Source organism: Pan paniscus, chromosome 2 (assembly GCF_029289425.2).
Source record: "Pan paniscus chromosome 2, NHGRI_mPanPan1-v2.0_pri, whole genome shotgun sequence".
In the NCBI taxonomy this organism is placed as follows: domain Eukaryota; kingdom Metazoa; phylum Chordata; class Mammalia; order Primates; family Hominidae; genus Pan; species Pan paniscus.
The window spans coordinates 192338385-192359326 of record NC_085926.1 but is presented as its reverse complement, the minus strand read 5'-3'; the positions used below and the strand labels follow the sequence as shown (position 1 = coordinate 192359326).

The following is a 20942-nucleotide window of genomic DNA, read 5'->3' as shown; positions in this document are numbered from 1 at the left end:
CCTGCCTTGGCCTCCCAAATTGCTGGGATTACAGGCGTGAGCCACTGCGCCCAGCCAGCCTATTATTTTTTAATTTTTATTTTGTGTTTTTTGGTATGTACACTTGCTTGCACCCCTTAGTTTATTTTAGTACTTAAAATGTTAATATTTTCAGGATAGCAGAACATTTGAAAATATTTAAGAACATACTTTTTAAAAATGGGAAGTAGTATAGAAGGAATCTTGAATCCTGACTTTGAAAAACAGTTGCTTGTTTCTTTTCCAAATAATGTTTTGTGGATGCTTAGTAAACTTTTTCTAACTTTAGTGTGTTAATAGAGTTAATCTGTACTATTTTTTCTTGTTTTGTTTCGTTTTTAGGAGCTGTTTGAACTTCCAGTAAGTGAAGAATGTTTACTTCTTACTAAGTATATTTGTTTTGATTCTTTAAGAATATTAAGTGCTTTGTGCCTCTTTTGAAATGATATAGGCTATTTATGAGATAGGAATTGTTCGCCAGTTCCCATTTTCTTCTGCTTTGCAACGTATGAGTGTGGTTGCCAGGGTGCTGGGGGATAGGAAAATGGACGCCTACATGAAAGGAGCGCCCGAGGCCATTGCCGGTCTCTGTAAACCTGAAACAGGTAAGGAAATATCTATGCTTTGGGTACAATTCTGGTATTTGAGTAAATTGTATTAGCAACTCTAACAATGAAATTTACTCTTTCTTTTAAAAAGTTCCTGTCGATTTTCAAAACGTTTTGGAAGACTTCACTAAACAGGGCTTCCGTGTGATTGCTCTTGCACACAGAAAATTGGAGTCAAAACTGACATGGCATAAAGTACAGAATATTAGCAGGTGAGGTTGAACGGCTTTCCTAGTTTCCCAGTCATCATCATTTATGGTTATATTAGTCATGCACAGTAATTTGCATGTAATTGAGTATTTATTGAATGTATGAAAAGATATCTAATATAATATTGTTTTAGGTGATTGAAGTAAAAGTACATTTTCCCCACTGCCTGATTTCCTTTCATTCTGGGTTTTTTTTGAGAGACAGTCTCACCCCGTACCTAGGCTAGAGTGCAGTGGCGCAAGTCTCGGGTCACTGCAACCTCCGCCTCCCCGGTTCAAGCAGTTCTTGTGCCTCATCCTCCCAAGTAGCTGGGATTATAGGCGGGTGCCACCATACCTGACTAATTTTTATGTTTTTAGTAGGGGTTTTTGCCATGTTGGCCAGGCTGGCCTCGAGCTCCTGGCCTTAAGTGATCATTCTGTATTGACTGTTTACCTATGTTTCCTTATGTTATTGTAACATCATGTTTTTTCCTTAGAGCTCTTTGAAACTGTTTTCAATTTGTTAATTATTATGTGCCCACTATGTGTCAGGCACATTCCAAGAACAGTAAATGTAATTTTTTAGAAGTTTATTTTCACCAATTGATCTTCTCACTTTTGCCCAGTGGTTGGATATAACTACTAATTCCATCAGAATATAATGAGTCATAGTAACCAAGCTCCTCCCACTCCACTTCTTTCCTAATCCCCAGTACTCTCCATGTCCCCCTGTCAAATGACAGTGTCATATTCAAGGATTGTCACTTTGACTGTAACTGATACAGACCTACCTTGGAGGATAGCATTTTTGTTTAGGAATATTTCATGATGTACCTAGCATTTTGTAAGCAGAAAGGAGTGTCACTTGGCTGTCCTGCTAATTCTGCCTATTTGGGGGAGGTGGTGAGGTCTAAGCATGAGTTTAAAAAAAAAAAAAATGAAAAACCTCTACCCAAATTATGTGATACATATGCATGTCGGGAACCACAAATGGATATAATATTATATCCTAATTCCTACTAAGGACACATTAGTCTCTTCTTAATTTATAGCTTCACACTAGCAAGAGTGCTAGGGGATAAGACAGTGGATGCCTTTGCCATTTTCCCCCATAAACACTAATTACTGAATTGCCTACAGTTCTTTTTTTTTCTTTTGAGACGGAGTCTCGCTCTGTTGCCCAGGCTGGAGTGCAGTGGCATGATGTCAGTTCACCATAGCCTCCGCCTCCCAGGTTCAAGCGATTCTCCTTCCTCAGCCTCCTGAGTAGCTGGAACTACAGGTGCACACCACCATGCCTGGCTAATTTTTGTATTTTAGGTAGAGACAGGGTTTCACTATGTTGGCCAGGCTGGTCTCGAACTCCTGACCTTGTGATCTGCCCGCCTTGGCCTTCCAAAGTACTGGGATTACAGGCGTGAGCCCCTGCACCCGGCTGCCTATAGTTGTTAGGTGTGTCATCTTGAGACATCCTTCCATGACATTGGACAGACTGTTCCTTGTGCTGAGGATACCCTGTCCCTCCTTGTTAACTTTCCTCTCTTTCTCTACTCCCTTTCTTCTTTACTCTTCCACCGAGACCTCTGTGTTTCCATTTTACCTTGTAGGAACAGGTTTTAGCATTTCCCTTATAGCTTAAGCCTTTATATCTTGAATATTGGACTATTCACTAACTAGAGGGTAAGATTTCCTTGACCTGTATCATTCATACGGTATGAGAGAGTTAGGAGACGAGCTGAAGCCAGAAACTAGGGCCTGAAGGAAAATGGCTTAGTGCTTTTGACACATTGTCTTCACATTGATACAACTTTGGGCTTTGAAATACAATTTCAGGTTTCAAGGCTTTTTCCTGCTGTTAACACCAGCAGTTTCATTTATATTAATTTTCTCAACTATTCTCTAATATCCTTACCACCCATTGTTAGAAATTAGGTGTTTCAAAGATTTTAGATTTCATAGATACATACTTCAAGCAACTTTTATTGGAATTTTGTCAGAAAAATCATTTGGTTATTCCAAGTCTGAAATTCTAGTCTCTGACCTCAGACCCTCCTCCTTCCCCATTGAGAAAAAAATTTCTATGATATAATTCAGGTAGGTTGAGGTGTTTTTTGTTTGTTTTCTTTTTTTGTTTGTTTCTTTTGAGATAGGATCTCTCTTTGTTGCTTAGGCTAGAGTGCAGTGGAACAAACACTTCTCACTGCAGACTTGACCACCTGGGCCTTAAATGATCCTCACTCCTCAAGCCTTCCAAGTAGTGGGACTGCAGGCACATGTCATCATGCCCAGCTAATTGTTTTTTCATTTTTTGTAGAGATGGGGTCTCACTATGCTGCCCAGGCTGACCTCAAACTCCTAGGTTCAAGCAATCCTCCTATTTCAGCCTCCCAAAGTGGTGGGATTACAGGCATGAGCTACAATGCCTGACCTGAGATTTCTTAAGAACGTAACTATCACTGAACAGACTTCATCTCTTTTACAGTGCTAAAGCACGTACTATTTTTGTGTGCATCTCTTTGGTTGCATGTCTGTTTCCCCACCCAAGTGTCTTGAGAGCAGAGATCATCCCTTTTTGTCTTTAACCTCCCAGTGACTAGCATAGTGCCTGGTGCATTCTTGATACTCAGTTATTTAAAGAATAGCATCTTGATAACTATATTAGTAATATTTTCAAAGACCCATCTCTGGGTCCCAAGTAGATCTCATTGTTGGATTGCTAATGGTTCTTGTGTCACATTTTCAGGATCAGTAATTGTTTTATAGAATTGATCTGAGACTTGATAATGAATCCACGAAAACTGTATTGAATGTGCTTGTGGCACAGTTTTTTCTTTTTCACTTAACATTTAAATTAGGATATGTTGTAGAGGGCAGTAAAGAATAGATTTATGCTTATTTTTGGATACTACACAAAATGAATATTCCTTAGTATTAGAATTGTTTAGTGTACAGTGACATACATTTCCAAATGATTATTATATTGAGATACTGAACTCTTGAACACACACGTGGTTTATTCAGCATATAAAATGTTTTCATTTATAGATGTTTTAAACTGCATTATAACTTATAGACATTTTTAATTGTTTAGATATTTCAAGTTTGTGTACATAAGTTGCTTACTCAGTTGACTAAACCGTTATGTGTTAAAACTTCTTTTTCTGCAGAGATGCAATTGAGAACAACATGGATTTTATGGGATTAATTATAATGCAGAACAAATTAAAGCAAGAAACCCCTGCAGTACTTGAAGATTTGCATAAAGCCAACATTCGCACCGTCATGGTCACAGGTTAGACTTTATAAAAGAACACAGAAGCAAATGGAGTGTGACAGAGCTGAAGTTATATTATATTGAGGGATAATCAGTTATAAAATCATATTATATAGTCTATAGTGGTTTCAACCTAAGTTCTCTTTTAGCTCTGAATATTTTCCCAAGTGCAAGATAACTTTGTCATATTCTTTTTGAGGTCTAGCGAATCCTATTTATAGAAAGTGTAGTAGAATAGTAAAAGTACACTAAAAATTTAAACTTGACTCCTTTTTGTTTTCTCTCTTTATTCGTATATTTCTTATAGCACTTATTGTACCTTGTGTTATTTGTAGATTTGTTTTCTGTACTAGAATATAAGATTCTTGAGGGTTAGGAGTATGTTTTACTCATGTTGGGGTCCTTTGCAACTTTTAGAACTGTCAGCTACATAGAGAATGATTAATAGATATTCGATAGCATGAAATGTTTATATGTAAGATATTGTTTATTACCCTAGCTTGAATTCTAGTGAAATAGCCTACTTTTTTTTTTCTAGTACATCTAAGGGATTCTCCTGATGTTACTATACTGTTGATAATATTAGATAACTCTTACTCATTAGCTGTGTGAAATTGTGGTAGCTCTGTTTTTTGTTTTTTTTCCTTAGCAGATAATCAGATTTAAGATACTTAATGGCACTTATGTGTTCAGTAAGACTAATATGGAGAAAGTCTGTATACATTTTTGTGTTTTAGACTCTTGAGATCTATCTAATAACATAATTTTACCGTATAACTCAAGGTAACTAAGTCTGTTAGCATTCCAGCCATTCTTAGTTCTTGTGTCTTCTCTGTCAAGACACTTTTCACCTGTTCCTCGTCCTCCTCTTTTATTTATTTATTTATTTTCCCCTTGCCAGAATATGGCTTTGTGTACCAAAGGTCATAGGAAGATATTCTTGGAAATAGTGTGTGGAAATTGAGGAAAGAAATATCTCGCTCTTCTGTTTTGGTAGCAGTGGGATCCACAAACCTTTGTCTGCTTCTCCTTAATAAGATCCTGTTCTTTCTTCTCATGACTGAGAAGTTGTCTCTCTTGTTTCTCGTTTACACCTGTTCTTATTACCTGTCTTACCTTTTTGTTTTGTATGATCTTGCTTTTGTAATTCATCATTTTCTATGATATGGTGCTGGTGTTCTTGCACAGACCACTAGTCACTTTGTAAAGTTATTTCGGTAAGTATTTATTGAGCCACCTGATCTGTGTGTAGCACCATGCCAGGTATTGTGTAGATACAAATAGTGCATGACTGGAAAAGATTGAGAATTATATTTGGCTTTAAAAATTGTGGGTGAGATGTTTTCTTTAGCATATACGTGCTTGCATTATTTGAGGCTTCTTTTGATAAGTATGCTCCAATTTTGTTATTTTTAAACTGTAAGTGGAAGAACCATACATTATCGTTACTCTGCCAGCCCAGTCATGGAGACTGTAGTAGATTCTCAGCAAGTACGTGTTTGATACATTCACGTTTCCATTTTAATTTCAATACATTTAAAATATTTTGAAAATTAGGTGACAGTATGTTGACTGCTGTCTCTGTGGCCAGAGATTGTGGAATGATTCTACCTCAGGATAAAGTGATTATTGCTGAAGCATTACCTCCAAAGGATGGGAAAGTTGCCAAAATAAATTGGCATTATGCAGACTCCCTCACGCAGTGCAGTCATCCATCAGCAATTGACCCAGAGGTAAGGTCAAGATCGATTGTCCGTTTTAAAGTTTGTTGATTTAAATTTAGTCTGAAAAAATAAAAAAAGTGGTGCATTAAAACACAGTAAAGCAAAAACTAAATGAAAACAGAAGTCAGGGCTATTTTTTCAGAGATTATGTTTCATTAGGACTGGGACAGACCCAGGAATCTCAATGTTCAAATTTTGATATTTAGCTAAGATGAGAAGCATAGTTTTAAAGTACAAGAATTCCAGATGTTTATCATATTCTTCAGGTAACTAGTGGTAAATGATGCAGGTGGTCCATCATACTCAGTTCATGCATCGTTTCAAATTGAAGCTGATATTTAATTGAGTTTCTTTTTACTTTGAATAAATGTCAGGCTTTCATCATGTTGTGGAACATATCAAATGAAAGAATTCAGTTTTAGAACAAATATGTTTAAAATAGAATTGTTTTACTTGGTTTGGTTGCCTAAATATTGTTCCCAATGTCTCATATACACAGGCTATTCCGGTTAAATTGGTCCATGATAGCTTAGAGGATCTTCAAATGACTCGTTATCATTTTGCAATGAATGGAAAATCATTCTCAGTGATACTGGAGCATTTTCAAGACCTTGTTCCTAAGGTAAGTAATTTGGGTGTATGTATGTGCTCACATGAATGCATCGCAACAGTATTTTTAAGAAATTTGTATTACTGTTTCCAGTTGATGTTGCATGGCACCGTGTTTGCCCGTATGGCACCTGATCAGAAGACACAGTTGATAGAAGCATTGCAAAATGTTGAGTAAGTATTGGTGTCTTTTTTGGTTTTGGTTTTTGATGAATGATGGTTTCATTTCAGCATCAGAAAAATAATTTTTATATGTTTCTTATACTAATATTTCATATTTATATATATAATTGTGATCTATAAGATAGATGAGAACTTTAAGTGCCGCTTTAAAAGAGTCTCATGTGCTTTTTATTTAGCTAAAGTACAGTATCCACAGTTTTTTCTCTATGACTTCATTCTTTCAGGTGCTCTATCTTGATAGAAGTGGCTAATCATTTTAGTAAACAGTTACGTTTCAGGTTATTAAGGGATAAATTTTTACTGATAACTTTAAAAGTAGCCATACTAAAGACTGTAGGCACAAGTGCTTTGCTCTAAAGATGAGGAAATTGAGACACCAAAATGATTTGCCGATAATGTGACAGAAATAGGACAGTAACCTAGCTCATTTCACTTGCGGTCTGGTGCTGTTTGCAAAGCAGCACACCTGTGTTCATTATAGTGAAAAGATTCATAGTTCCACTGGGGGAATCTTGGTGTGTTAGCTCTTTATAATACTGTAACAGAAAAGTCTTAATAAGTTAAATGTTTTGTAGTTTAAGAAATTAATTAAAATCTTAACGTTGTTTTGTTTCTTAGTTATTTTGTTGGGATGTGTGGTGATGGCGCAAATGATTGTGGTGTAAGTATAGTTTTTGTGATTTACTTTTATAGTTCTTACTCTAGCCTAAATCATATTCACAAAACTTAACCAGTTTTCTTAAAATTATTAGGCTTTGAAGAGGGCACACGGAGGCATTTCCTTATCGGAGCTCGAAGCTTCAGTGGCATCTCCCTTTACCTCTAAGACTCCTAGTATTTCCTGTGTGCCAAACCTTATCAGGTAGTACAAATTAAAATTTTTCTCATCCCTTTTTCTCTGTCTCTGATAATACACAAGAGAAAATTATCATAAAAAGTAATATGAATTTGTTTAATATTAGCAGATTAGCACATTTGAGCTGTAACTTATTAGTAACAGATTGCTACTCCTCATTTGGTTTAGTTCTTTTGGTGGATAAGCACTTTGTTGTAGCCGTTGAATGTTGATGTTCATCTGTCAAGATAAAATTGTGGTTTGGAAAAGGAGTTTAAAATGCTTTTATTCATATGCCGACATTTGATTTCTTTTCACAGGGAAGGCCGTGCTGCTTTAATAACTTCCTTCTGTGTGTTTAAATTCATGGCATTGTACAGCATTATCCAGTACTTCAGTGTTACTCTGCTGTATTCTGTGAGTATTAACATTGTGTGCAGAGATAACACTTAATGTGCACCGTAAATTAAGATGTTGAGCGTATGTGTTTGATTTTGAATGCATCCATTAGTAATTGTTTCTGTGAGTAGTACCTATAAATTTACCTTCAATTTACTGTAGTTTGAGTAGCAAATTGAAAAAGTTAAAATGAGAAAAGATGTTTCAACAGTGGTTTGTTGAATTTGGAGAATGGTTTGCATTTGGAGAAAAAGTATAAACAGCGATGGCCACAGGTACCCTATCAGATTTTATAATCAAAGTGTTCTGACATCCTAAAGACTCATGGTGACACTATCCCATTTGACCATTTGTAGAAAGTATCAGAAGGGATGGTATTAGATGAAGATACTAATTTACAACGTTGAATATTTTGAGTAAATGTTTGTGTTTTCTTTTTGCCAAAAAAACCACGTTGGCCAGGGTGGTCTCGATCTCTTGACCTTGTGATCTGCCCGCCTCGGCCTCCCAGAGTGCTGGGATTACAGGTGTGAGTCACCGCGCCCAGCCTATTGAACGAATTTTAAGGAGATGCCTTTTATTACTAATATACTAAATCAAATATTTGTAAATATATGTTATATTTAGTTTCAGAGACACTTATATTTCAATTTTTAAGCAGGTCCGAATGTCATTTTTAAGTTGTCATTATAGGGAAAATCCAAACTATTAATAAAACCTGGGGACGCTATAAAAATAATTCCCAAAAACTAATAATGTTTTTAAAATTACTTCTGTAGATCTTAAGTAACCTAGGAGACTTCCAGTTTCTCTTCATTGATCTGGCAATCATTTTGGTAGTGGTATTTACAAGTGAGTATTTTGCTTTGTTATTGATTTTTAAAGTGTATGAAATTCTGATGTGACTTATTAAATTTTTGTAAATTTACATCAACAATTGTAACATAGCTCACGCCTCTCCAGATTCCTTGTAAATATGTTATTTTATTACCAGTTGTTTATATCTTGTGCCGATTTTTTAATTGTTCTGTCTCTATTTTTTTCCCTGAAATATTTGAAAATAAGTTTTGAGTCATTATGCTCTTTTGCCTCTGACAATTTTAGTGTATATTTTCTAAAAGCAAAACCATTCTTTTATATAACTAAATACAGTTGTAAAGATCAGGAAATTTAACATTGATATAATATCTGGTGCAAAACCTATATTCAGGTTTTGTCATTTGTGTCAACAATGTCCTTTATGCCTGTTTTCCCGTAGTCCCCTAGATTAGAACAAAAAATATCTCCAGACATTGCCAGATGCTCCCTTGGGTGCAAAATCCTCCAATTGAGAACCACTTATCTTTAGTAGATGATAAAACTAGTGAAAGTTTGATGAGGAGCAGGATTTTCACAGTCTCAAAGTATCTTTTCACAAGGTGCTAGTTACAAAGGGAAAAATAGAAATTTCTTTTTTTCTTTTTTCTTTTTTTTTTTTTTTTTTTTTTGAGACAGAGTCTGTCTCTGTCACCCAGGCTGGAGTGCAGTGGCACGATCTCAGCTCACTGCAACCTCCGCCTCCCGAGTTCAAGCGATTCTCCTGTCTCAGCCTCCTGAGTAGCTGGGATTACAGGTGTGCACCATCATGCCCGGCTAATTTTTATATTTTTAGTAGAATCGGGGTTTCACCATGTTGGCCAGGCCAGTCTCTAACTCCTGACCTCAAGTGGTCCGCCCGCCTCGGCCTCCCAAATTGCTGGGATTACAGGCGTGAGCCACTGTGCCCAGCTGAAAAATAGGAACTTTATAGTGGAAAACTTGTGTATACCACCTTAATAAGTAATGAAAGCCTTTTTGAAAAATGTTTCTGCTACGTTTATATTGCTTCAAACATTGTGAATATCGTAAGAGGAAGAAGTATGTATTATTTTAACTGTAGTTTTGCAATTAAAGATTCAGAATATAATGGCCTCTTAAATATATGAGATGATTAACTTTATAGTTATTGTGTTTATATTTAGTTTTACTATTTTTTAATTTAAAATTATTTATTTATTTATTTATTTATTTATTTATTTATTGTAGAGATGGGGTTTCACTGTGTTGCCCATGCTGGTCTCAAACTTCTGGGCTCAAGTGATTCTCCCACTGTGGCCTCCCAAATTGCTGGGATTCCAAGTGTGAGCCACCGTGCCTGGCCTAGTTTTATTTGTTAATATTACTGCTGAATTTCAATAGAAATGTAAAAATTATTCCTGAGGCGTTTTTCAAAAAGCCTACACTGTTTACTTTTACAGATTATTTAAATATGTACGATATGTGGCTTGGTTTTTGAAGATTTTTTGTATTAAAGAATTGTTAGGCAAAAACAAATTTTTAAAGTTCCTAAATGAATCTAGTTATGCCTTATATAGTGATAGATTAATGTAGATACAAACCTTTCCTCTTTTTCTTTTCAATATAGTGAGTTTAAATCCTGCCTGGAAGGAACTTGTGGCACAAAGACCACCTTCGGGTCTTATATCTGGGGCCCTTCTCTTCTCCGTTTTGTCTCAGATTATCATCTGCATTGGATTTCAATCTTTGGGTTTTTTTTGGGTCAAACAGCAACCTTGGTATGAAGTGTGGCATCCAAAATCAGAGTAAGTTGGTCAATCTATGTAAAAATCTGTATAAAATATGTGCAACATATATGATATAAAAATGAGTTTAGAAGTTAATATAAAAGTTTGTGCCAGCTGCGGTGGCTCACACCTGTAGTCCTAGTACTTTGGGGAGGCCGAGGCAGGTAGATCACTTGAGACCAGGAGTTTGATGACTTGAGACCAGGAGTTCGAGACCAGCCTGGTTAACATGGTGAAACCCCGTCTCTACTAGAAATACAAAAATTAGCCGGGCGTGGTGGCGCCTTTCTGTAATCCCAGCAACTTGGGAGGCTTGAGGCAGGAGAATCACTTGAACCTGGGAGGCAGAGGTTGCAGTGAGCCAAGAGATTGTTTTTTGAGACAAAGTTTGCATGCAGGCTGCTTTAAACACTTACATAATTTGGCTTGTATTTGCCTGTATATCACGGTCATGCCTGTCTTTGGGAAGATGTTCAGGCAAAATCCTAATAATCCTACCAAAATGGGGATCTTAGATCAGTTTCTTAATTTGTTACTGAGCCTTACTTATCTGTAAAATAAGAAAGTTGGAATTAATCTCTGGGGCCTCTTCTAAACCCAGAGTGTTTTGTATTTCTAATCTTTCATCCCCCAGTTTAGGAAATGGCATTTTAAAACTTAAGGGGAAAAATAAATTAGGTGCATTTGCTTTTCGTAGAGTGTAGAGTGCTTTACGGATCACAAATTATAACATCATTTTAATTAATTAAACGTGTTAATTTTGTAGAATTAAATTTTCAGATGTAAACATTTATTTCTAGTTTGCTTGACTGAGGGATATTATCTTTAAAATTTTTAGAAGATTGTAGGAGATTTAACATTACTTTTTTTATATGTGCATAGAAACACTGCACATGAAAAAAAAAAAGAGGTGGAATTTTCTTGAGAATCTTTCCATAGTTCACTTGCAGCATAGTCTGTTAATCATGCTTCGTGAGCACTTACCTGTGTTTATAATTCATGCTTTAGTAATGATTGTTGGGGACTTCTCATCGTTAGCTGTTTCTGTGCCTGATGGTCCTGCCCACTTGAAAGTAGAAATGAGGGACAGCCATAGCTGGAGAATATTGAGGGACATCTCAGCACCGGGGACTTGCTAGGCATTTGCACGAGTCAACTTGTGATGTAGGTACCAACATTTACCAGCGAGGAGGTAGGCTCAGAGAGAGTGAATAGTATTTCCTCAGTTAGCACTGAAAAGTGATAGTGCTTGGGTCAAGCCCATTGTCTCTGTTTTCACTCTGCTAAAATTACTCCCAAAATTAAAAAAACTGAGGGGTGCTTATTAAATATTTCCTACTTGATTCTAATTTTTTAAGTGATTGAGATGTCGGACTGAAGAGAAAACCCTTCATACTCTTGTACCTGTTTTATATATCTTATATTGATATTGTTGGACCTTTTGCTGTAAATATCATATTTCTATTTGTTATGATAGTGATTCAGGGCAATGAAGGTAAGATTGGTTTCTTTTGGGAAATGAGTATTACGTTTACTAATGCAGACATTTTTTGCATGTGTTCTAGTGCTTGTAATACAACAGGAAGCGGGTTTTGGAATTCTTCACACGTAGACAATGAAACCGAACTTGATGAACATAATATACAAAATTATGAAAATACCACAGTGTTTTTTATTTCCAGTTTTCAGTACCTCATAGTGGCAATTGCCTTTTCAAAAGGAAAACCCTTCAGGCAACCTTGCTACAAAAATTGTAAGTTTGGCATTTATTGTGATTTCCACCCTGCTTGCCCCTTTAAAACTAATGTAGAAGAGAATAATTATAACTGTCTTTGCCACAGTAAACCAGATCTTCACAGATAGAATCAACTTAGTGATTTAGATGTTTACCATTTTGTTTTACTTTCATTGGTAGTTGCCACCCTAAGTTTAAAGTTCAAGCCACCAGTGTTAAGCACTGTTGTTTTTCACATCATAGTGCCTCTGGCTGCAGCTTTTATCTCTGCAACCCACTGCGGAGGGAGTTAGGATGGGAAGCAGAGACAGAGGTTCCTCAGCCCACTGCTGGGTGAGTTAGGATCGGGGGCGGAGATGGAGGTTCCTCAGCCCACTGCGGAGGGAGTTAGGAATGGAAGCGGAGACAGCGGTTCCTCAGTTGGAACAGTAGGTATTATACTTTCCTCCCGGGCGGTCTGCGCAGCATCGGCCATCTTCTTCATTTCCGACGCTGGTGTGGCCTGTGTTCACCTCTGGGATTCTTCATTTCTAGTATCTTTGCATGCTATTGCAGAAAGGGCCGGTGTACTGAATGGAGGCCTGTGCCCTTGTGGACTTGTCTATGGCAATAGAATATACCATTTTGATTGATCAAAATTAGAGTTTATGGAAAAAATCAGTTACTACATATAAATTGCCAATTAAAAAAAATTGAGAATACACTAATATATGGAACAACTTTTAGACTTCTGCAGTATCTTGGAGCAAATAGCAATTATTCTTTTGCTGTAGTTATGACTAGGTGGCACTGTTCTAGTTGGCAAGATGCCAGGTCACAGGTATCGGTATGTCATAGGAATCACAACTATTAGTGTCTCTGTCTCATGTTAGCATTTATAAGGCATTTTCTCATACATTATCTTATTTGTCACTTCTACCCTGTTGGTTTGTAGGGCAAGTTTTATTACTTTATATTTTGTACAGGTAAGATTACAATCTGATCTTACTGGTAATTTTTCCTTTTTTTGCCCCCTTTTTGGAACTGATGTTTCTTATTTTAAAAATAACTATATTATTACTTATTTATTGTTATATATTGCTATATAGCTATACTAATAACTGTGTTACTAAGAACTTTAAAAAATAACTATTATTTTAAAAATAACTATATTATTTATTAGTAGTATATTGCTGTATAACCATACTAATAACTATGTTACTAAGAACTGTATTAGAACCATGCTACGGGATGAAAAACCTTCCATAGAAGGTTTGCCACGGTATTTCTAAAAGGATTTTTTACTACAGATAACTTATTATAAGGTGAATTTAATCATTAGCGTTGGTATACCTTTTATTCAACATTTTTAAATTTCAAGGAAATGTTGAACACATGTAAGGGTAGCTAAAAACATCTATGAAAAAACATTGCTTTTTTTTTTTAATTTGAAGGAAACTGGTATTCAGACTGGTTTGCAAGCAAGACAGCTCTATCAAGAAAGTTAATTTTAGAGATCTACCCGATCCACACTGTTAGAATTAAAAAAGAGAAAGGGAGAATATTAGTTGCCTGTTTCTAAAGATGCATCTTCTATATGTTTGGAAAACTTTTTAAAAAAGGTTTAAGAAATTTTGTTTTCTCGTTTAATTTCCAATTTACTAGAATAAATAATAAACACTATTTTTGGCCACTGGATGATTTAAAAATGTACTAAGATTATATTTAGCAGAAATATAACCATAAAACTCGATTGCCGTTACTATCAGCAGCTTGTGTACTTCTCTCAGTGGGTAAACAGAAGCACTTGCTGTTGTAAAGCATGCCTTCTGAAAGGTACGAAAGGAGCAGTGCAGTTGATGCAGGCATTCTGCTAGTTTTCACCTCTTGTCTGTGTGTCACTGGATCCATGCAGAGTCCTTTCTAGGACCTGCCAGTTGTTGCTCTCTATAAATGGTGTGTAATATATTAAAAGTATTTTGAAGTTATTATTTTTAAGAATTAATCTTAGCCTTAGGCGTTTAAGGAATTCTCTTTAGAGTTTTTTGCTTTCTTGTACTGGTTCACTTTTAATCTAAATTAGACTTAACTTCAGTCTGTGTGGTTACCTATTTTCAACTTGAGCTTCACAGTTACATTTTCTCATTCAGCTGCCTTCATTTCAAGGGTCATGATATGCACTTAATTCTTAACACTCTCCTTTAACTAGACATGACTTCTTGGGATTTGGCTTCAATTTTTAATGCAGTTTCTTGTTGGATCATCCCTACAGTTTATTGCTTGTGCTATCTAATCCCTTTGTCTATGAAGGCATTACTACTGAATTGCCAGGGTCTTTCCTATTCAGGGCCTATGTATCTTTTTCCTATTCATCTAGCATGCCTAAATTGGTTGAAGCCATTCAGATACCTAGAGGCCCTACAGAATAAGGTGACCTTTTAAAGATATAACTGGATAAGGGGAGAGGGATAGGAATAAAAAGGCTTAGGATTTGTGGCTGTAGGTTAGTTAGTACTAGTTATTGTTTGGGGAAGGAACAAAGAGATATATATTGGGGTAAATATTGTATGTGTGTCTACCTTATTTCGGAGTCACTAAGGAGAATATGAAGGAAATCCTTTCTGGTACCTTATTTTGATACCATAGTCCATCGGTGGCATCTGGTATCATGAACAGCACATCATATGTTGCCACAAGCTGAAAAATATTTCATAATAACTTCAATTTACATGTTGCTATATACTTTGAATACTTAAAAATCTCTTATTTCCTACAGAATCCTTATCATATCCCCATTTTATAGATAAAATAATTTGACTGTAAATGACTTGTTTAGGTTCACATAGCTTTGTGGAAGAATCAATCTAAAACAATCTAAATCTTAAGGAACACCCTTGACCCTGGCCTGCAGTCACCAGTGACACACAGTTTGTTTTGATAGCTGTCTTCTGGTGAAGAATGTTTACACTTTAGTACAATTACTAACCCATTGCTTATAATGCTAGGAGAATCTAGGAGCTGAGAGCATAGTCTACAAGAAATTCATACCTCTCTAAAGTGAATACCTAATTCTATTTTTGGTTGAAATCCTTACTGATTTTAAAATTTGGTATGGTTGTATGTCTGCCAGCCATCCTTCTCTCCCCTGTCACTTAGTGTCTTTTTTGAATAGTGCCTTTTTTTTTTTTCTCCAGGCTAAACAAAGATAGATTCAGTTACTTATTTTCTCTTTCACATGGAAATCTTGGCAGATTTTTAGAGGTGGGATCCAAGAGGTGGCTCTGGGAGAGACATGAAAATTTGAGAAACAAACATTGTTTAGGTAGATGTAAAGAAGCTTCTGTGCTTGAGTAAATTTTTTTTTTTTTTTTTTTTGCCAGCGACACACATGTCAAGAACCAGGTCGCAAATCTGTTTTTGCTGTGGTTTGAAAAATGCAATCAGATTTGAAAAACATGCAATATGGCTTATTACTTCATTGAATTTCTTTTTTAGTCTCCGTGTTTCTCTCTGCCATTTATGTTCTGACCATTGCTTTTTGTCCTTTTTCTGATTTTGTCTTTTTTCTTTTCTGTTTTTATATACTTCCAACCACCACTTTGCAAACACTTTTTCCTTATCTGACCATAACTACTTAAATGATCATAGAACTTATATGATACTTTGGTTGCTGCATTTGTGAAACAGGATGTCACATTTCCTATTTACAATTTAGTAGAATTACTTTTTACCCAATATGAGTCCCACTTTTTTTTTTTTTTTTTTTTTGAGATGGAGTCTCGCTCTGTCGCCCAGGCTAGAGTGGAGTGGCGTGATCTCTGTTCACTGCCAGCTCCACCTCCCGTGTTCACACCATTTTCCTGCCTCAGCCTCCCGAGAAGCTGGGACTACAGGCACCCGCCACCATGCCTGGCTAATTTTTTGTGTTTTTAGTAGAGACAGGGTTTCACCGTGTTAGCCAGGATGGTCTCGTTATCCTGACCTCGTGATCCGCCCGCCTCGGCCTCCCAAAGTGCTAGGATTACAGGCGTGAGCCACTGTGCCCAGCCCCACATTTTTTTTAATCCTTTTGATCAGTGGCTCATAGTAAAAAATGTGTCTCCACTTTTGGTATAAGTGTTAGTGTAAGTTTCAGCCTAAGCTACTAAAACTATATATATATATATATATATATATACCCCCCTACACACTGGTATATATAAACATAAAAATAATAAATATATAGTATAGTTTCTGTAGAATGATAAATATTTACCTGTAGTTTTGAATTGATATTAACAAAGTTTATATTTACAAATAACGTCCACGTTTAAAAATGGCACTGAGACCCTTCATTTACAGTCAGTAAAAAGTAACTTCTTTACCCAGTCTGGAGGCTTCATGATAAAGTTTTTGTATGTGGTCTTAGTAAAGTTTGAGTTTGAAGTGGAGTTCAAATAGGAAGTTGTAAATAAATGTCCAGATCAAAGGAAAAGGGGAAAAAAGTTTGGGCTATCAATATATTAGAAAATTTTGGAGCCACTTTTATGGCTTCTTATTATACAAGTATATGCTTATATACATGTGTGTATATGTGTAGATGTACACACTTAAGAAAATAGCCATGAGCAAGCAGTTTGGTTTTTGAGTTAGGAAAGTGAGACAAAGTACTGCTGGGTGGATTTGCCATTCCCAGCTCCCATAGCAAGCCATAAGGTCAGCCCACTTTGAAAAATAGTAGATCAACTCAGTCTCTTGGCTTTTGGCTAAGATTTTCTGTGAAAACATTTTCACAGTGTAAATCAGTGAAAAAATGGGATTCACTTACTAGAAATACATTTACATTTAGGTTAGAATGCCTCTATTTAGGATTAAGACATACCCAATACTGAAAATAAGTGTTATTCAGCATTTTTACAGTCAATAGTAATTGTCATTGAATACATGTTTTAAATGATAATCTCATTTTGCCACACATAGTTTAGTCTCTTATTTGTGCATTATTTATTGGCTTTATTATCTTACAAAGTAGCTATCCATTTGGGCGACATACAAATGTCTGTGAAGGTCTGAGTCTTATTTTTTTAAGTGCTGATTATTTTCTGAAGGACTTTCACGGTTAAAGCTAATGGAGTTTAAATATAACATCACGTTGTGTATGTGAATCTTTTGGGTGCCCCGAACAATGTCTCATACTCCAGGAGATAACAGAGCACATACTTTATTCCATCAACTGAAGTGAAAGTATTCAAAACCAAATTTACAAATGACAGTATACCAGCTGTTATTGGATGCCTTTTTATATAAAGGAATTTCCTAATTTACTTGTTTCACTTTTGCTGTCTTTTCCAGATTTTTTTGTTTTTTCTGTGATTTTTTTATATTTTTTTATATTATTCATCATGTTGTATCCAGTTGCCTCTGTTGACCAGGTTCTTCAGGTAAGACTTAAGCACATCATTTGTTTGGGGAAAAAGACTAACCTGTATACATTTCTTTTTTTCCAGGATCTCTTCTTTTTATGTATTCTATGATGCTGTTATATTAACCCAAATATACTCTACAGAGAATAAAGAACCTAATGAAAATAGCAGCTTTTCTTAGCTATACCTGTTTAATCTCTGCTTCTGGTGCCGTTTTCATTTGTCTGCAAACAAATTAAATAGCCCTTGGTCTTTAAAAACATAAAAAAACGTTGATCCTGGTACCTGTTACTCCTCTCTTCTCTACCAGTCTACTTCTTGAGTAGTCTACACATGCTCCCTTTTGTGTTTTGGCCATTTAGTTCTTCAATTCTTTTCATTAAAAACTTTCTGAGTAATGAAATACTTGTTTTTCGTACAAAAGAATATGCACACATATTTAAGTTGTTAGCCATAATTAAAAAATAGTAAAGAGATAACACCCTGAGTGTATCATCCAACCTAAAAAAATGAACATTACCTGAGCACAAGTCAGTGACAAAAGAAAACAAAAAAAGCTAACGTTACCAATCAATAAGGCACTCTCATGTACCTGTTTTGATGATTTTCCCTGTCATTCCCTGTTTCATTATATACTTACCATATATGTTTGCAGTCATAAAAGATAGTTTTGTGTGCTCTTGAACTTCATGAAAATGTTATCTTGTTCCCTTTTTTCTGTGACTTGCATTCTCCCATCAACATTGTTTGTTGATACATGTATTTTATTTTCACTGCTGTAAAGTATACAATTGTAGGAATATATTAAATTCATTTCTCCGTCCTCTGTTGGTAAATAATTACTGAACATATTGCTGCTATGAACATATTTTTACATGTCTTTCAGTGTATGGGGGTAAGTAATAGTGTATGAAAGAGTGGAGTAGGAGTGGTTTATCCTAGGTACAAGCAGTGAGAGAGTGGTGCGATGCTGTAGAGAATTTGCAAACAGTGATTAAGCCCAGTAGAAGTCCATCTGCTTTTTAAATATTGCCATGTGCTTGGTAATTCCAGACACTTCCAGTGGTAATATACTCCTTCCACTACTACCCTTGGCAAACCACTAGGGACAAAAGTTTCCTCTGGTGTATTCTGGTATCATGATGAGCATGTACTCTTCAGCTACCATGTGCCAAGTTGTTTTCCAAAGTGATTGTATCAATCATCCATCAGTGTTTGACATCCTGTTGTTTCACATCATTGCCAACACTTGGTCTTGTCCAGTGGGTGTGAAATGTTATATCATGATGGTTTTACTTTGCTCATTAACTTTACTAATGGAGTTGAGCATTTTTTCATATGTTTAATGGCCATTTTTATTTTCTCTGTGAACTGCCTATTCATGCCTTTGGCCAATTTTTTCTATTAGGATGTTGTCTTTTTTTTAAAACTTAGTTTTCAGAGTTCTTAATGTATTATATTTGACTGTATAGTGATAAATATCTTCTCCCAGTTTGTGGCTTGTCTTTTTACTTTGTTTATAATATCTCTTTTTAAAAAACAAACTTATAGTCTGACACGGCAAATTTATTAATTTCTTTCTTTATTTGTTCCTCGTGTCTCAGTTTGGCGGACTTGTCCATCTCAAAGTTATAAAGATACTCTCACATTTAGCCTTTAATCCATCTGGAATTAATTTTATGTATAGCTTTTGAATAGGGATCAAATTTCTTTTTCTTTTTTTCTCTTACGCATACCCATTTGTTTCAGCAATTGCTGATTGAAGTTTGTCTTTGCCACTGATATTCAGTGATACCTTTGTCTTATATCAGTTTCCTTCCTTCCTTCCTTCATTCCTTCCTCCCCCGCCTCCCCTCTCCTCCCTCCCTCCCTCCCTCCCTTCCTTCCTTCCTTCCGTCTGTCCGTCACCCACGCTGCAGTGCAGTGGTATGATCTCAGCTCACTGTGGCCTCAACCTCCTGGGCTCAAGTGGTCCTCCCACCACAGCCTCCTGAGTAGCTGGGACCACAGTTGCGCACCACCACACCCAGCAAATTTTAAAATTTTTTGTAATAAAAATTATAAATGGGGTTTGTAATGGGGTTTCACTGTGTTGCCCAGTCTGACCCCCAACTCCTGGGCTCAAGTGATCCTCCTGCCTCAGCCTCTGAAAGTGTTAAGATTACAGGCATGAGCCATGGCGCCTGGCCGCAGTTTTCCATATATATGACTAATAGTGTTTTAGGGACTCCATGTTTTGTTGTTTAGTTCTCTTTATTTGTGCCAGTACTATATTGTCCATGTTACCATGACTTTATAAGAAATCTTGATATATGCTTGGGTAGGACTCCTACCCCCCTCTCACATTGTTGTTCATCATGACCTTTTTGGCTGTGCTTGAGCTTTCCTTCTTCGTGTGTGTGTGTGTGCGTGCGTGTGCGTGTGTGTGTCAGAATCTGGCTCTGGTACCCAGGCTGGAGTGCAGCCCACTGCAACCTTCGTCTCTCAGATTTAAGCGATTCTCCTGCCTCAGCCTCCCGAGTAGCTGGCACCTGCCACAACGCCTGGCTCTAATTTTTTCTATTTTTAGTAGAGATGGGGTTTCATGTTGGCCAGGCTTGTCTTGAACTCTTGACCTCGGGTGAGCTCCCTGCCTTGGTGAGCCACTGTGCCCAGCCAAGCTTTTCTTCTTAACTTTTAAGTTTAGTTTGTCAAATACCAGGAAAAGCCCTCTTGGAACTATTAGATTTACACAGAGTTGATCAATAAATTTTGAGGGTGAATTCATTAGTTTTCCTTCCCACAAACAGTATCTCTTTCTGTTTCTGTCTTTTTGACCTAATGTCTTTCAGTAAGTCAGACAGTTTTCTCCCTAATGGTTTTTGTACATTTTTTGTTAGATTCTTAGAGTAATAACAGTTTTTGATCCCTTGATAAATTATAATTAAAATGACATTTTCTAATTTTTTATGTTGTTGAACTCAATACAGTTGTTTTAGATATTCATCTTGTTCCCAGAAGCCTTATCAGACTTTATTCAGACACATTTTAGATTGTCTAGGATTTTCTGTTTAGACAGGCATCATATATAAGTAATTACAAGCTGTAATTACTTACTTGACTCCCCAGCAGTTTGTTTCTGACATTTCACAGTCTTTATGTGCTTTCTCTGTATTTTTCGTGTCTTAATATATTAGTTATAGTGGTAGTGCTATCCTTGTCTTACTCTTGTCTCTAAAGGGCGTGTTCCTAATAGTTCACCATTAGATAAACTGTTTGCTGTATATTTCTAGTGTATAGTCTTTATCAGGTTAAGGGAGCTTCCTTGGTTGTACAGTGTTGTTAACATAAGTGGTTTTAAATTTTTATCTAGTGCTTTTTTTTTTCAGATGGAGTCTCGCTC

The 20942-nt window shown here is 36.2% G+C and overlaps 1 protein-coding gene across 8 annotated transcripts in view; it reads left to right on the top strand.

Annotated features, from left to right (window-relative positions):
• The window catches only part of ATP13A3 (ATPase 13A3), a 100074-nt gene that overhangs the window by 65389 nt on the left and 13743 nt on the right, over positions 1-20942 (top strand). For all 8 annotated transcript variants that reach the window (XM_055110997.2, XM_055110996.2, XM_034957920.3 and 5 more), the window contains 14 exons: positions 361-378; positions 470-623; positions 718-838; positions 3985-4109; positions 5649-5824; positions 6315-6437; positions 6519-6598; positions 7226-7268; positions 7360-7469; positions 7763-7859; positions 8621-8693; positions 10285-10462; positions 12010-12197; positions 17490-17578. In XM_055110997.2, the coding sequence (XP_054966972.1) occupies positions 361-378; positions 470-623; positions 718-838; positions 3985-4109; positions 5649-5824; positions 6315-6437; positions 6519-6598; positions 7226-7268; positions 7360-7469; positions 7763-7859; positions 8621-8693; positions 10285-10462; positions 12010-12197; positions 17490-17578 (1575 nt within the window). The remainder of the gene's footprint in view (positions 1-360; positions 379-469; positions 624-717; positions 839-3984; positions 4110-5648; positions 5825-6314; positions 6438-6518; positions 6599-7225; positions 7269-7359; positions 7470-7762; positions 7860-8620; positions 8694-10284; positions 10463-12009; positions 12198-17489; positions 17579-20942) is intronic.